The following is a 17,721-nucleotide window of genomic DNA, read 5'->3' on the forward strand; positions in this document are numbered from 1 at the left end:
TTTCCAGTATAGAGCCAGCAATGACTGGACTCCACGTGGTAGAAAAAAGCCAAACAACCCAGAACCGTACAGTACACTCCGTATGATGTCCTTACAACTCACACCCCGCCCCCACATATCACACAGACACGCTATACACACAGCACACCCTCCCACCACCAGCATGTTCTAACCGGTGTCACGTGGTCTCCTTGCAAGGCAAGGGGCGGGACCGGGAGGGATGCCTGGTGGGTGTGGCCAGTGCGGTGTCATGTCCGGGGAACAGAGTCCGTACGGCAGTGTTCCGTACAAAGCCCTCCTGTCAGGCAGGTATGTGCATAGTGGAGGGGAGGTATGTCCGGGGCAGTGCCTGCTCACTCAGTGCGGGGTGGGCGAGGTATGCCCGGGCTGGTGCCTGCTTATATTCTGTCATTTCTCATTGTTGTTTATGTGTGTCTTCCTGCTCAGCTTATACAAGTCCCAGCATGTTTATCGTAGTATAGTCTGTTTAGAGCTGTCCACAGACATAAGATGACTGTCACCTGATTGGTCATTATGGACACATATGTGGACCAATCTTAGGAAGAATGATTGGTCAGATGTAGAGAGCCCTGGTCTGATGTCTGTCCCTTCATCACTGAGCGCTGCTCACTCTTCCTCCCCATACATGTACAAGTCCAGCGTTTATTTACTAGCAGGTTCACATGTCGTTACACACCCCCGACATCGTCATTTAAAGGGGTGTTCCAGCCTTTTTTTAAGTTTATTAAAAGTCAGCAGCTACAAAAATTGTAGCTGCTGGCTTTTAATAAACAGACACCTGCTCCACGGTTCCAGTGACGCGCCGGCCGGGGCTCCGCTCCTCGCCCCCCCTTCATCCCTAGTGTGGGGCACCCACTGCGCGAGTGGCGCGGCGCCGTCCGATTGGACAGGCGCTCGCCTACAGGGAGGGGCTGCAATAAGGCGATTAAGCTAATCGCCTTACCAGCCCCTCGGCGGAAGGAGGAAGTGGGACAGGAAGTCCCACTCCTCCTGACCCCCCCACTACCCCCCCAAAAAAATTACACGCCAAATGTGGCATGTAAGGAGGGAAGGAGTGGATTAAGCGGAAGTTCCATTTTTAGGTGGAACTCCGCTTAAACAATTTTTGCTGTAGCTGGCCCTTTAATCACTCGCTGACCAGGCTTATTCTGGTACTTTGTGTTTACAAGTTCAAACCTATATTTTTTGCTAGAAAATTACTTTGAACCCCCAAACATTGTGCACTTTTTTTTTTTTAGCAGAGGCCCTAGGGAATAAAATGGCAATAATTGCAATATATTATATCGCACTGTATTTGCACAGCAGTCTTTCAAATGCAAGTTTTTGGTGGAAAAAAGACACTTGAATAAATAAAAAAACAATACATGCACCCCATTTTTTTTGTATAATGTGAAAGATGATGTTACCATGAGTATATAGATACCTAACATGTCACGCTATTAAATTGCACACGTTCGTTGAATGGTGACAAACTACTGTACTTAAAAATCTCCATAGGTGATGCTTTAAAACGCCTTTACAGGTTACCTGTTTAGCGTTACAGAGGAGGTCTAGCGCTCGAATTTTTGCTCTCAATCTAACATTTGCAGCGATACCTCACATGTGTGGTTCAAATACCGTTTACATATGCGTGCACGACTTACGTATGCGCTCGCTTCTGTGCGTTCTCAGGGAGTGTTTTTATATTTTGTTTGTATTATTTATTTTACTTTTTATTTTCACACTGTCCCTTTTTTACATTTTTTTTTTTTTTATTCCTAGTACAAAGAATCTAAACATCCCTTGTAATAGAAATAAGGATGACAGGTCCTCTTTATGGAGAGATCTGGAGTAAAAAATACCTCAAATCCCTTCTTTACCTTTAGGCTGAGTTCACATTGGTGTGATGTCAGATATTGCATGTGATTCGCACCGCACTGCTGTACAGATCACATGCGATGTCTGTGCGATGCAAATCCTGCCATACAGATAGTATGGCTGAATTTTCATCGCATTGCGACCAAACTCGTGCAGGACCTTTTTTTGGTCCGCACCAGAATTGAAGGGTGTTCACACACATCCAATCCGATTCTTGTCCGAATTGACAGTTCACACTGCGATATGCGAACTGATCTGGGGGTGTCATTAACGTTGTATTATGTATTATGATTGCATAAGGCAGTGTGAACTGCCGGCGAGTCGGGTGCGATGCGGGAACCTGCAGTGGATTCGCAAGGTTTCCACATTGCACAAATGTGAACTGAGCCTAAGGCTGGGTTCACATCTTGCCGTTCCGAATCGCCGTGATTCTGCGTACAATCACGGGACACCCGTGCGATCCCCGTCACTCCCAATAGGAACCCTGAACGAATGTGATTTGTTGGTGCGAAAATCGCGCAAACAGAATCGCGGGATGCCTGTCGCCCAAAAGAAGTACAAGAACTAGCGATTTGCCACGATTTAGAATCGCGGGCAGAACGCCAACATGTGAACGGAGCCTCCAAGTCAAAAATATATTTTTTGATCTTTTGCTTTAAAAAAAAAATAAAGTATTTTCTAGCCTGGCCCGGAAGTGATATATTGATGTTGGTATGGTCCTCCAAGGCCATAGAGTCAATCAAAGAGTTTGGGAACAGCTGGCGAACCAGCGAAAATGGTAGGCCCGAGTAACCCTGGCGAGCCGCTGAAAACATCCCCTCCCACCGCTTTGTAACTTGTTCCAGTGGTTCTTGTGCCGCTCGGGCCTGAAGAAAAAATACAGTACCAGGGTTATAGCTGATATCCTCAGCCAAAATCCCGCTAAACCACTTGCAGACCACAACATATATACTGTATATAAATATATATAAATAAATGCGTATATGTGTATATGTGTGTGTGTGTGTGTGTGTGTGTGTGTGTGTGTGTGTGTATATATATATATATATACACACACACGTATTGCGGTTGGCAATTGGTTAAAGTGCCGTTATGGTGAGCAGATAGGCTCTGTATCTGTAATAAAATGCTGCCTGCTCCCTGTCTTTTCTGGTGCTATAAATTGAGCTGCGCATGCACAGCTCAGCTTGCAGTGCCGGCCGGATCCCCATGTGCAGCAATGACTGGAGCATGTGCAGCACTGACATCATCCTTTGTTTTTACATGTAACAATCCAGTTTTTTTTTTTTGAAAAAATATTACATAGAACCCCCATGGTTTATAAAGCAGAGGCCATAGAGAATAAAGTTGAATAGTAAATACCCTTACTATAGGTGTAGGCCATTTACATACCTCCCGCGGGAGTCAATACCCAGAAGTGGTGCAAAAGGGTTCCGAAAAGCGGAGGATCACTTTTGGGTGAACCTCCGCTTTAAGTAGGGATGTGCAATTCATTTTGTTACAAATGTGTTTTTCTATGAAATTCCACAAATTCATTAATTCGTAAATATGTAAAAATTCCAAAATCCGAAAATTCAAAAGAACGAAAATAAGAACACAAATCTGATACGGCCCGTCACTTTTATTCCTTTTACGAATTACGAATGTAAAAATCCCTTGTAATAGAAAAAAAAGCATGACAGGACCTCCTAAATACGAGATCTGGGGTCAAAAAGACCTCAGATCTCATATTTACACTAAAATGAAATAAAAAAAATAAAATAAAATGTTGTTTGAAAAAAATAAAATAAAAAATGTCTCTTTAACCACTTCCCACCCGGCCTATAGCCGATTTACGTCCGGGAAGTGGTTGTGAAATCCTGACAGGACGTCCTGCAGGATTCCATGCCGCGCGCACCCGTGGGGGCGCGCAGCGCAGCGATCGGTGATGCGGGGTGTCAGTCTGACACCCTGCATCTCTGATCTCGGTAAAGAGCCTCCGGCGGAGACTCTTCACCACGTGATCAGTTGTGTCCAATCACGGCTGATCACGATGTTAACAGGAAGAGCCATTGATGGCTCTTCCTCACTCGCGTCTGACAGACGCAAGTAAAGGAGAGCCGATCGGTGGCTCTCCTGACGGGGGGTTCGCGCTGATTGTTTATCAGCGCAGCCCCCCCTCGGATCGCCACACTGGACCACCAGGGAAGCCCACCCTGGACCACCAGGGTGGGCCAAACCAAAAAAAGGCCTACATTTTTTTTTTTTTTTTTAAAGTCTAAAAAAAAAAAAAAAGATGCCAATCAGTGCCCACAAATGGTCACTGACTGGCAACCTGGATAAATCAGTGCTGCCCCACAGTGTCCATCAGTGCCACCCCAGTGTCCATCAGTGCCACCCCACAGTGCCCATCCATGCCCAGTGCCCACCTATCAGTGCCCATCTGTGCCACCCATAAGTATCCATCAGTGCCACCCATCTGTGCCGCCTATGTGTGCCCATCAGTGCCGCCTATGTGTGCCCATCAGTGCCGCCTATGTGTGCCCATCAGTGCCGCCTATGTGTGCCCATCAGTGCCGCATACCAGCGCCGGCAATCAGTGCCACCTCATCTGTGCCCGTCAGTACTACCTCATCGATGTCCATCAGTGCCATCTCATTGGTGCCCATTAGTGGTGCCATATCAGTGCCCGTAATTGAAAGAGAAAAACTTATTTACAAAAAAATTAACAGAAAAAAATAAAAACGTAATTTTTTTTCAAAATATTCAGTCTTTTTTTAGTTGTTGCGCAAAAAAAAAAATCGCAGAGGTGATCAAATACCACCAAAAGAAATCTCTATTTGTGGGGAAAAAAGGACACCAATTTTGTTTGGGTACAGTGTAGCATGACCGCGCAATTGCCATTCAAAGTGCGACAGTGCTGAAAGCTGAAAATTGGCTTGGGCGGGAAGGTGCGTAAGTGCCTGGTATGGAAGTGGTTAAGAGCCATAGGCGGAAGTGAGGTTTTGATGTCGCTTCCACCCTGCAATGGTATGGAGATGGGTGTGGGCCACCTTTTCCCCTCACGGAGCGCGATGGGAGGGGGGCCCCTCTCCCGCCACCGATAAAAGCGATCTTGTGTCGAATCCGCCACAGAGACCACTTTTATCAGAAAGCAGACCGCCCGCTGAAGAAGAGGATGCCAGGGTTATGGTAGCTGGCTGCTGCCATAACAATGCTATCCCTTTTCAAAATACCAATGTGCAACGACGGCAGGCGATCTGTAAGTGGTTAACAGCCATATAGTTTAATAGTTTTTATTAGTTAGTTATTTTTTCGATTTTTCTTTCTTATTTTCGAATTTCCGAATATACGAATTTATTTGAAATAACGAATGACCCGGAAAAACAAAACAAAAAACTAATGAAACGTAAACAAACGGCTTTTTTTGGCAGTGCACATGTCTATTGTTAAAGCGGGGGTTCACCCTAAAAAAAATATAGACTGTTATATCCAGCATACTGCTGACATCAACAGTATGCTGGAATTTTTTTTTTTTCGGTCTGTACCTACGGTTTTCTGTCATTTTCACCCGGCTTCCGGGTTCTCGCTCCCCCGGGGAGTACGAGTTCCTAAGCTCTGCATAGATGATTGACGTGCGCGTCATCGCCTTCCGAAAATATCCGAGTGGGACTCGGCACTTTACGGCGCCTGCGCAGTCGGCTCTACACGGCAGTCGCCTTAAAGAGCCGAGTCCCAGTCGGATATTTTTGGAAGGCGATGACGCGCACGTCAATCATCTATGCAGAGCTCCCCGTCGGGGAAAAGGAGCGACACGCCCACTCCCCGCAAGGAAGAAGACCCGGAAGTGCGGCTGAAGACAGGTAAGTGTACACAAAAAAAAAAAAATGACAACGCTACAAGCCTTTATTAAGGCTACAGATAGTTTAGACAAAACGTTAATTTTAGGGTGAACCCCCGCTTTAAGAGAGAACTAGACATCACTGCTCACCTCCACCATCACAGGGGCAACTCTCACTCCTGTGATGGTGGAGGTGAGCATAGCTCCCAACTGTCCCTGATTTCGAGGGACTGTCCCTGATTTGGAGTAATGTCCCTCTGTCCCTCTTTCCTCCTCATTTGTCCCTCATTTTGGTCTGATCTATATAGATGTAAATAAAATGCACTTTTTATCAATCAAAAAGTGTTTTTCCAGTGCTAAACCTTTCATCTGATTTATAAATTGCTGCATTTGTAAATCCCAAAAGCCAATAAAATATCTTTTAAAGGAATAGTAGTGGTTAAAAAAAAGCACTTGTGGGTTTAACCAATCTTGTTTTTTTTGTACAATTCTCCTTTAAGGGGGCGTGGCAAGGGGTGTGTCCTATGCCTGCATACTTTTGCTGATAGGTGTCCCTCATTCCCATCTCAGAAAGTTGTGAGGTATTGGTGAGCAGTGATGACTAGGCCTCACTTAGCAACGTCCTAGCAGTATTCCAGTCAGGCTGCATAAGGTATGTAAATGGCCTACACCTATAGCAAGGGTATTATTCATCTTTAGTCAGAGCTGCGCAGTTTGTTTTCATTTACAGACACCCCTTATCTGCATAGGCAGGTTTTGGTACATGTTTTGAGACATGTTGGCCCTACACACATAGATGTAACGTAACGCACAATCCATTGAGAAGCAGGGAGTGTGGACTTTCAGGGGGTGGTTTGCTTGGGGTCGGATTGAGGTTGGAAGGTCTCCTCTGTAGAAGTTTAATGTTATTTTTCTCTTGATTTGATCACAGGGATGTATGACGTGTGAAAATGAATCAGAGGTTGGAGGAGCTGGTGGAGTCCCTGACTACATCGGGAGAACCAGAACTCAAAGCAGAACCACTGAAAGAGCTGAAGAAAATCTGCAAGTACGCCATTTATTGCATAGGAAATCACCTGTTGCTGGGGAAACGCATGACACACCATGAGGGTGAATTCACACATACTGCAGTGACAGGCATTTTACAGTGCAGTCTATTCCCACTAGGGATCGGCCGATTACCGGCGTGGTCGATATTCACTTTTTCACCGTTGGTATTACAAGTTAAGCATTACAGGTTAACCACTTAAGGACCGCCTCATGTACATATACGTCAGCAGAATGGCACAGGCAGGCACATGTACGTATATATACGTGCCCTGCTTGACGTGGGTCGGGGGTCCGATCGGGACCCCCCCCCCCGTACATGCGGCGGTCCCCGTGGCTTCAGGAGCGATCCGGGACGACGGCGCGGCTATTCGTTTATAGCCGCTCCGTCGCGATCGCTCCCCGGAGCTGAAGAACGGGGAGAGCCGTGTGTAAACACGGCTTCCCCGTGCTTCACTGTGGCGGCGCATCGATCGCGTCATTCCCTTTATAGGGAGACACGATCGATGACGTCATTCCTACAGCCACACCCCCCTACACTAGTAAACACACACAAAGTAAACCCTAACTCCTACAGCGCCACCTGTGGTTAACTCCCAAACTGCAACTGTCATTTTCACAATAAAGAATGCAATTTAAATGCATTTTTTGCTGTGAAAATGACAATTGTCCCAAAAATGTGTCAAAATTGTCCGAAGTGTCCGCCATAATGTCGCAGTCACGAAAAAAATCGCCGCCATTAGTAGTAAAAAAAATAAAATAAATAAAAATGCAAAAAAAACTATTCCCTATTTTGTAAACACTATAAATTTTGCAAATCAACCGATAAACGATTATTGCGATTTTTCTTTTTTTTTTTTTTTTTTACCAAAAATAGGTAGAAGAATACGTATCGGCCTAAACTGAGGAAAAAAAAATGTTATATATGTTTTTGGGGGATATTTATTATAGCAAAAAGTAAAAAATATAGCATTTTTTTCAAAATTGTCGCTCTATTTTTGTTTATAGCGCAAAAAATAAAAACCGCAGAGGTGATCAAATACCACCAAAAGAAAGCTCTATTTGTGGGGAAAAAAAGACGCCAATTTTGTTTGGGAGCCACGTCGCACGACCGCGCAATTGTCTGTTAAAGCGACGCAGTCCCGAACTGTAAAAACCCCTTGGGTCTTTAGGCAGCATTTTGGTCCGGGGCTTAAGTGGTTAAACAGCAATTCTAATGTCATTTTTCACTATTTTTCAATGCCATCTTCTTCCCTCTAATTAGAATCCCCAAACATTATATATATTTTTTATCCTAACACCCTAGAGAATAAAATGGCGATCCTTGCAATACTTTCTGTCACGCCGTATTTGTGCAGCGGTCTTACAAGCGCACTTTTTTGGGAAAAAATTACACTTTTTTTAATAAAAAAATAAGACAACAGTAAAGTTATCCCTATTTTTTTTAATATTATGAAAGATAATGTTTCGCCGAGTAAATTTATACCCAACATGTCACGCTTCAAAATTGCGTCCGCTCGTGTAATGCCGACAAACTTTTACCCTTGAAAATCTTCATAGGCGACGTTTAAAAAAATCTACAGATTGCATGTTTTGAGTTACAGAGGAGGTCTAGGGCTAGAATTATTGCTCTCGCTCTACCAATCGCGGCGATACCTCACATGTGTGGTTTGAACACCGTTTACATATGCGGGCGCTGCTCACGTATGTGTTCGCTTCTGGGCGCAAGCTCGTCGGGACGGGGTGCGTTTTCTGGCTCCTAACTTTTTTAGCTGGCTCCTAGATTCCAAGCAAATTTGTCAAACCCTGTATTTACAAGAAGCGGAAGGGCCCATCCCACCTCTTTCCGGTGCTCGCCCGGCTCTCCCGTCCCACCGGGAGGCCCGAGCAACCAACCGGCATGTCCGCCGGCTGGCCAAAGACCCAAACAAAGTCGATGCTTCATTCAGATCTAGTAATCTGGAAGCGATATCATAACATCACTTCCCAGATTACTGGCATTATAAAAGCGCCAGTTTAAAATAATAAAGGCCCAGATTCTCAAAAGGCTTACGACGGCGCAATGCCATGTACGCCGTCGTAAGACCTGATCTGGGCCATCATATCTATGCGACTGATTCTTAGAATCAGTTACGCATAGATATCCATTAGATCCGACAGGCGTAAGGCTCTTATGCTGTCGGATCTTAATTGCAATTTTTTTTTTCGCCGCTAGGTGTCGAGTATGCAAATTAGCTAGATACGCGAATTCCCGAACGTACGTGCGGTCGACGCAGTGAAGTTACGACGTTTACGTAAGGTTTGCGCGGCGTAAGGTTGCCCCTGCTATATGAGGGGCAACCAATGTTAAGTATGGCCGTCGTTCCCGCGTCGAAATTTAAAAAATTACGTTGTTTGCGTAAGTCGTCCGTGAATGGGGCTGGACGCCATTTACGTTCACGTCGAAACCAATGACGTCCTTGCGACATCATTTGGAGCAATGCACCCTGGGATATTTTCTGGACGGCGCATGCGCAGTACGTTCGGCGCGGGAACGCTCTTAATTTAAATGCTCCACGCCCCCTACCCGGCTAATTTGAATTAGGCGGGCTTGCGCCGGGTGATTTACGCTACGCCGCCGCAACTTTACAGGCAAGTTCTTTGTGAATAAAGCACTTGCCTGTAAAACTTGCGGCGGCGTAACGTAAATCAGATACGTTACGCCCACCGAGTTTTACGCCCATCTACGAGAATCTGGGCCAAAGTATTAAAAAACGCAGAACTTGACGTTTTGAATACTTTGAAGTGCAAAGGAAGGGTTTGGGGTCTTATAGCCCCCAGATCCCTCCATAAAGAGTACCTGTCACTGCTTATTACTGTCACAAGGGATGTTTACATTCCTTCTGACAGCAAGATCTGTGATAAAAAAACAAAAACAAAAAAAGTAAAATGACAATGTAAAAAAAATGTTTTTTTAAATGTACAAAATATTGGTATCGTATCGGCACCGAAAAAACTATATTAGTCAATCCCTAATTCACACTGCAGTGCGGCCTAGGGCTGCACTTTAGCACAGACATGCTGCATGTTGTCACAGTGCACTGTTCTGCATTTCATGGCAATGTATGGCAGTGTAACACATCGTGCTGCGGTGCATTGCCATGTAGGAAGTGTACGTTTTGTACACTTCAAATAAAGTTTGTACAAAAAATAATGGAGTCGTGTGATGCACTGAATAATGCACCCTTCTGCAGCTGGCAATGAAGAGCTGTCATAGTGGTGAATCGCACTGTCAAGTCGCCATTGTAGTGTTAATTCACCCTTAGTGAAAGTGTGGTCACTTTTATTTATGTCTATAAAGTTTTGTTTATGACATTTTAACCCTTTCGCTGCCAGGTCTGTGCGTCGTACACCTTGCATCCCCAGGCTCTGTTTGCCCATCTGCAGGCCAGGAACCAGTATGGCGGGTTTGTCGCTAGGTAGGGGGGAAGACATGCAACCGCTCCCCCCCCCCCCCCTTCTTGTTGCTAACCTAGAAGCAACATGTAAAATGTCAGTTCTGGGTCCCCCTTGGTTTTCCCAGCCCCCATGGCCGGGAAAGAATGTAATGCAGTGCAATCGATTCATTGGACCACAGGGGAGACATGCAGAGTCATTTAAACCTCCAGGAATCTCATTAAAGAGCATCTGCCAGCAAAACTTTGCCCCCCATATCATAAAAAAAAGTTAAATTGTAAAAAATACATAAAATCCCCCCCCCCCCCCAAAGAATATCTGAGCCCCCCCCCACGTATATGCACGTACGATCAAAAACGCATGCTTCTGGGGTGCCTACACATTAAACGTTTATTACAATACACATGTTGTATATTACCATGCACGCTGGAGTGAGAGCAATAATTCTTGCACCAGACCTCCTCCATAACACTAAACCGATGGCCTCTATAGGTGTTTAAACCGTCACCTATGAAAAATGCAGGGTATTGAAGTTTGTCCCCATTTCACTGGCGCACACACATTTTAAAGATTGACATGTTGGGTATCTATTTACTCAGCACAACCTCCTCTTTTATCAAAAATTGGGTAATTTTATTGGGTTTGTGTGCCCTGAAATTAACTTTTTTTTTTTTTTTTTTTTTTCTTTTACTGAAATTTTGCAGAAAAATAAAATTGGACCTACCACTATTTTATTCTCTTAGGGTGTCTTCCCCCCCCCCCACAAACTATATAATGTTTTGGGGGTTTAATGTTATCTTTAGGCCTAAAAAGATTTTTTTTTAAACCTGTAGAAAAAATTACTCTGGCAGCGAAAGGGTTAATATTCATTTGAAAAAGCGATACAAATAAAATATTCAATACAGTGATTTATAGTGGGACCGCTATATTGCGGCGGACATTCCGACACTAACTGGCTCTTTGGCACTTTTTGGGGACCAGTGATACTATTACATTGATCAGTGCTAAAAATATGCACTGTCGCTGTACTAATGACACTGTCTGGGAGGAAGGGGTTAAAGGGGGCAATCAAAGGGTTAACTGTGTGCCTAGTCAGTGTTTATGTATATTGTGTTAGGTGCTTTTACTAGGGGAAGAGATGGAATGTATTCTCTGCTGTGCAGGGACACAAACTCCATCCCTTCCCTTCTGTCAGAACAGCGATCTGCATTGTTTACATAGGCAGATCACCATTCTGCCTAATGATCGGCGGATGCTGGCAGACATTGGGTACCGTGCACCTGGCGATCGACTTCTGCTGTGTGTAGTCACAGTGGGACCGAGCCACCGGCTTAGCGCATGGGCACCTCATGCCCGGGTGCTGGACCTTTCACACGGGGGTGCTTTTCAGGCGTTTTAGCACTAAAAGTAAAGCGCCTCTCAAGCCACCCCAGTGTGAAAGCCTGAGTGCTTTCACACTGGAGCGGTGCGCTTGTGGGACGGGAAAAAAAGTCCTGCAAGCAGCATCTTTTGGGCAGTGGGGGAGCAGCGTATACAGTGCTCTTCTTCCACCGCCCCTGCTCATTGAAATGAATGGGCAGCGCTGCTGAAGCACCTGCAGAGCACTTTGGCAGCGCCGCAACACGGGCGCTATTAACCTTTTATTCAACCGCTAGCAGGGATTAAAAGCATCCTGCTAGCGGGCAAAAAGCATCGCTATAACAGCAGTAAAGCATCGCTAAAACTAGCGTCGCTTTACCGCTAACGCCTGCACCGCCCCCAGTGTGAAAGGGGTCTAAGTGGTTAAAGGCTTTTTGTGTGTGTGTGTGTGTGTGTCTTTATAAAAAAGAGATTATACTTGACTGCACAGAAAGATCCTCTACCTCCTCCTTTTGACAGTCCCCCCACCAGTGCTGTCCACTTCTCCCTCCTCCTGAGTGCTGAAGAAGGGTGTACTCCCAAGACGGGCTGCTTGTGTCCTTTAGACAGCGCTGGTAAGTCGTTCCCCACTTCCTCTGCGCAGGTGTTTGACTGACAGCAGCGAGAGCCTATGGCTCCCTCTGCCCTCAGTGTCCCCTGTGAGACTAGGAATTGACAGAAACTTTGCTGGAGCCGGGACATCATTGGACCAGTGAGAGAAGTCAGGTAAGTGTTTAGGGATGGGGAAAGGTAGGTTAGGTAATGGGCCATTTTTATTTGTATTTTTTACCATGCAGAGAACACATTAAGAATACTTTAGAAACACCTTAATATTAACTCAGGCTTTAGGTCTGCTTTAAAGTGGTTCTAAAGACAAAAGTTTTCTTTACCTCAATGCAGGGGGTCTCAAATGGGCGGCCCTCCAGCTGTTGCGAAACTACAAGTCCCATGAGGCATTGCAAGGCTGACAGTTACAAGCATGACTCCCACAGACAGAGGCATGTCATGTCAAATTGTATCCTATTGCCGGCAACTATTTTCCTCTTTGGAAATATGTTACCGCATTTATAATGTTACGTGTACAACCCTAAAACTCAATAAAAATTATTGAACCCAAAAAAAACAGTTGATTGTTCTGAGCACCCAAAAGTAAAACCTTTTAGAATAATTTGACTGATAATACACTATTGAGTATGTATACATGATATCCATATATCTTTATTTTGTGTCATTCTCCAGGTCTTCTGATGAACACATCCGCCATGTGTATCACCTCCTTCTGACGCAGCTGAACCAGGAACATGCAGAGATCCGCCTGTCTGCTTTTCAGATCGTCGGCGAGCTGTTCACCAGGTCTCATCAGTTCCGCACCCTGCTGATCGACAACTTCCAGGAGTTTCTGGAGCTCACTGTAGAGACAGACTATGATCAGCCACTACCGCCGCCCAAGGAAGTGGCTCAGAAAATGAAGACTTTGGCTATTAAGGCTGTGCAGGAATGGCATGAGAAATTCGGGGAGGCGTACAAGAAACTTTCTTTAGGGTTCCACTTCCTGAAGCAAAGAAAAATGGTAAAGTTCTATGCTTGTGTGCAGCCAGTGCTGTGGAGGAGGCATCCTGCTGAGATCACACATCATATGACTAGTAGAGCAGGAAGTCTGCATTGTTTTCTCACTTTGGCATTGTCTCAGGCCCCGTACACACGAGGAGACATGTCCGATGAAAACGGTCCGCGGACCGTTTGCATCGGACATGTCTCCTGGGAGCTTTTGGTCTGATGTGTGTACACGCCATCAGACCAAAATCCCCGCGGACAGAGAACGCGGTGACGTAGAAGACACCGACGTTCTCAAACACGGAAGTGCAATGCTTCCACGCATGCGTCGAATCAATTCGACGCATGCGCGGGATTTCGGGACGCTGGTTACACGTCATAACCAGCGGACATGTCCGATTAGGTGTACTAACCATCGGACATGTCCGACGGACATGTTTCCAGCGGACAAGTTTCTTAGCTTGCTCAGAAACTTTTGCCTGCTGGAAACCTGTCCGCTAGGCTGTACAAACGGTCGGACATGTCCGCGGACCAGTTTCAGCGGACATGTTCGACCGTGTGTACGCGGCCTCAGTGCTGAATTTCACTCTGCAATATAGAGATGAGCCCAGATTCTTTTCCCCACAATATATGATGTGTTTGTACTTTTTACTTGCTTTACAAAACAGATCCAGCACATCCCTGCTGACAGGATGGAGCTCGGCATTGTTTACATATGCAGATCCGGTGTGTCTCCTCTGTGATTAGCGGGTGCCGGCGGACATTCATGGGCCGGAACCTGCTAATCTGCTTTTGCAGGGCTGCGTGCACGACCCCTACCCAGAAGCGCAGTCACGTGTGTATAATATATATATATATATATATATATATATATATATATAATACACACACACACACACATATATATTGTGTGTGAGAGAGAGAGATATATGATTCTGCCCACATTGACCATCCTGTAGCACAGGGGTGTCAAACTCAATGTCATTGTGGGGCCGCATCAGCATTATGATTGCCCTCAAAAGGGCCGGTTGTATCTGTAAGATTTGATGTCCAGCGCATCCCCTCCCCTTACATTAGATGTCAAGAGCCACCCCACCATCAGAAGTTGAGTCCCCCCCACTCTCCCTTACATCACAGTGCACCCCCCTTACCTTATGCTGCTGCTGGGAAGAAGCTGGATGCATTGCTTGAAAGTAGAAAGTAAGGGTTTGGAGGAGGACCAGAGGAGGGCTGCTGCAGGAGAGGTGAGAGGGCCACATGAAACGGCCTGGAGGGCCGGATTCGGCCCGCGGGCCTTGTGTTTGACACCTGTGCTGTAGCAGTTTCTGCTATAGGGCAGCCGCAAACTGGCTATGGTTATTATTTTGGATTTGTTTGTTTTTTGTTTTGTTTTTTAAATTGACATATTGTATAAATTTAGGTTCATTTGGATGGATGAGGTTTTTCAGCCTCTCTTTGTTGCTGTGTATATTAGGTGGATTTCCAGGATGTCCGCTCACGAACATTGGCGCAGAGAAAAAGAGAAGAGGAAAAACAAAAGCGCTTAGAAAATATTTATCGAGAAAAAGCCAAAAAAGCCAAGACTGAAATGGAAGGTAAGGAATTTTAAAGCTTGTGTTTGTGCGGAATTTTATAGTCCAACTTTAGCCAAAGTTCTTCTTTTACAGGAATATTATTGTTCTAAATGAGAGACACTAAAGTACATGCAATGCAATGGTCGGGTAGTGTATAAAACCTACACATCAGTGATCACATATGATGACGTCCTATTTCAGAAAACTCATCTGTGCACTGAAATCTATCCTACCTCTATCTAAGAACTGAACTTCCCCAAACTCATTCCCACGCAGTTACTACCTTTTTGAATTGCTTGCCCTCTTCTAGTTTTTTGCAAACACTCATGAGTAAGGACCCTCCTAACCCTTTTATCTTGTTTTTTGTTGTCTGTGTCACCATTGGGCAGATTCCCTCGCTATGTTGCTCTGTGACACTAGGATAAGAAGTAAAGGGAAAAGCACATGCAGACACAGATAGCCATCAAAACTTCCTGTTCCTGTGATACTTTGTCATCGGGACAGAAAGTGAAAGGTTCAGAGAATAGGTGCAGATACTCCCTCCTTTTGAGTCACCCCGTGTCCCTTCTAACCACCCAAAACGCTGTCCCTTGGTTCCAACCCCTACCCCCTTCCCAGTACCGCCCCCTTTGGAGAATACAGAATCAAGTATCACTTTGTTGGGCTAAGTAGTTTGTATAATTTGCTAATCATAACTAGAAAGGCAGTAAGTTAAGTCCCCCCCCCCCCAGCAACAATAGCCCCCCTGCAACAAAATACCCCCAGCAACAATAGATCCACCCCAGCAACAACAGACCTCTGCCAGCAATAACAGATTTCCCAGCATCAATAGACCCCCTTCCTCCATAGTCCCAGCAGTAATTGACCCCCCAGAAACAATAGATCCCCCATTAGCAAACAATAGATCCTCCAAAAGAATTCCCAGCAGCTAGCCTCATAGGACCCTTCAGCACACTCGGCACCCCTTGCCATTACATACAATACATGTGGGAGGTGCCGGAACTGAGTTCCCCCCACGTTTCTGGAAAGTATACTGCCCAATTCAGAGCCAGACGTTGTTAAGGCCTCGTTCCCATGAGGTGTATAAATGCGTACCCGTTCCAGAACTGTGTTTACCCTTATGGGGATGGTATGGAAGGTACTAATGCAGATTTGTTTTATTAAGTGTGCTCTATAGATTTCTACCTTCTTGCCTAGTCATTCACAGACTTTAAGGCAGGATGGGCGTTCAGACATTTATACACTTTATTGTCCTAGTTTCCGCACAGCGGACTCCGCCAGCTCAGCGGGAGATCGCTCTATTGATCCCTGCTGAGCCAGTGGATGACGGGTCCATCTCCGCTCACTGTGCAGGGACGAACCTGTCAGAGCCCCGCTGTCCTCTATGGGAGATCGGAAAAAAATTGATCCGCCTGTCTGTTTTCATCCGATCCGATTCCCTGGACGGATGCCGAACGTATTGCCATACGTCTGTTTTGAGCGTATCTTATTGGATAGGATGGCAGGTGGGTGTCAGCAGACACATCTCCGCTGACATCCGCTGCCCATACAAGTCAATGGGTGGCCTGCTCAGATCCACCTGAAAAACAGACAGGCGGATCCGAGCAGGCCTATTGTACACACATCAGACCAAAACCTCCCAGCAGACATGTCCGATGAAAACGGTCCGCGGACCATTTTCATCGGACATGTCTGCTCGTCTGTACAAGGCCTCAGAGAGCCAGGACAGGGATCTGTCAATGTAAACAGACAGATCCCCATTCTTTCAGGGAAGTAAACAGAGATCTACTGTTCCTAGTAATTTCTCTCTCTCTCTCTCTCTCTCTCTCTCTCTCTCTCTCTCTCTCTCTCTCTCTCTCTCTCTCTCTCTCTCTCTCTCTCTCTCTCTCTCTCTCTCTCTCTCTCTCTCTCTCTCTCTCTCTCTCTCTCTCTGCAGTTTGCCCCCCCCCCCCAGTTAGAAACAACTCCCTAGAACACACTTAACCCTTTTCTTGCCAGTGGCATTTATACAGTAATCAGTGGCTATTTTTACCTCTGATCGCTGTCAATGGTTTCAAAAAAGTTTCAAAAGTGTCTGATATGTCTGCCGCAATGTCGCAGTCCCGCTAAAAATTGATGATCACCGCCATTACTAGTGCAATTGTCAGTTAAAGTGACACAGTGCCGTTTTGCAAAAAATAGCCTGGTTAAACCTCCCTCTCCTAAATGTGGAAGAATCACGTTCAGGATAGGAAAGTTTTGACCGCCGGCCGTGGTAAAAAAACATTTTGCATTTTTGCCGTATTTTGCATTTTCACACGATCGCGGTCAGAAGCTGTCAGTGTACATGAAGCCTTATACAAGCAGGAAAAACACAAGATTTAAAAAGAATGGAAGTGTCAGGGCATTTGGAAACGGTTTGACACAGAACAACATGTATTTCCCCAACACACATGCAATAGTGTGTACAGTATACGTGAAATTATATCCTACAAGAAATGGTGCTGTGTTTTTATGGTTGCCTGACCTTGGTTGCAGAAGATGGCTACATAGAAACATAGAAAAGTGATGGCAGAAAAAAAGACAGGACGCTGGATGCATGGATTCCAATGGAGAAACAAAATGTTACCCCAGCTCCACTGCCAATGTAGAAGTCCACGAACTGTGATCCGGTTCTCTAGCCAGGACGTTCAGGCCCCACAAATACAATACTTGAATCAAAAAGGGCTGGCAACTTGGATGCTCTTGAATAAAAGTCCTTTATTGGTTACATGGGTACACGGGTACAGGCTATACGTTGACACGTTTTGGCTAAGAAGCCTTCATAAAAGCATACATGTTTGATTTAAAAACTGATATTTATAACAAAGTAAGCACTCCAAATGGGGTGGGTACATCCTGATCAGAAGCAATCAACACATGTAACCAATAAAGGACCTTTATTCAAGAGCATCCGAGTTGCCAGCCCTTTTTGATTCATGGATTCCAATGGGGTGGCTGTTTTTTTTTTTTGAAGCACCTGATAAGAGCCAGAGG

At 45.4% G+C, this 17,721-nt stretch overlaps 1 protein-coding gene across 1 annotated transcript in view; it reads left to right on the plus strand.

Moving 5' to 3' along the window:
* Positions 1 to 226: 226 nt before the first annotated feature.
* The window catches only part of UVSSA (UV stimulated scaffold protein A), a 133,507-nt gene continuing 116,012 nt past the window's right edge, over positions 227 to 17,721 (plus strand). Inside the window, 4 exon segments of the mRNA XM_040335263.1 lie at positions 227 to 309; positions 6,630 to 6,746; positions 12,818 to 13,148; positions 14,607 to 14,727. Coding sequence (XP_040191197.1) covers positions 6,649 to 6,746; positions 12,818 to 13,148; positions 14,607 to 14,727 — 550 coding nt within the window. The 5' untranslated portion in view covers positions 227 to 309; positions 6,630 to 6,648.

This window comes from Rana temporaria, chromosome 1 (genome assembly GCF_905171775.1).
Source record: "Rana temporaria chromosome 1, aRanTem1.1, whole genome shotgun sequence".
In the NCBI taxonomy this organism is placed as follows: domain Eukaryota; kingdom Metazoa; phylum Chordata; class Amphibia; order Anura; family Ranidae; genus Rana; species Rana temporaria.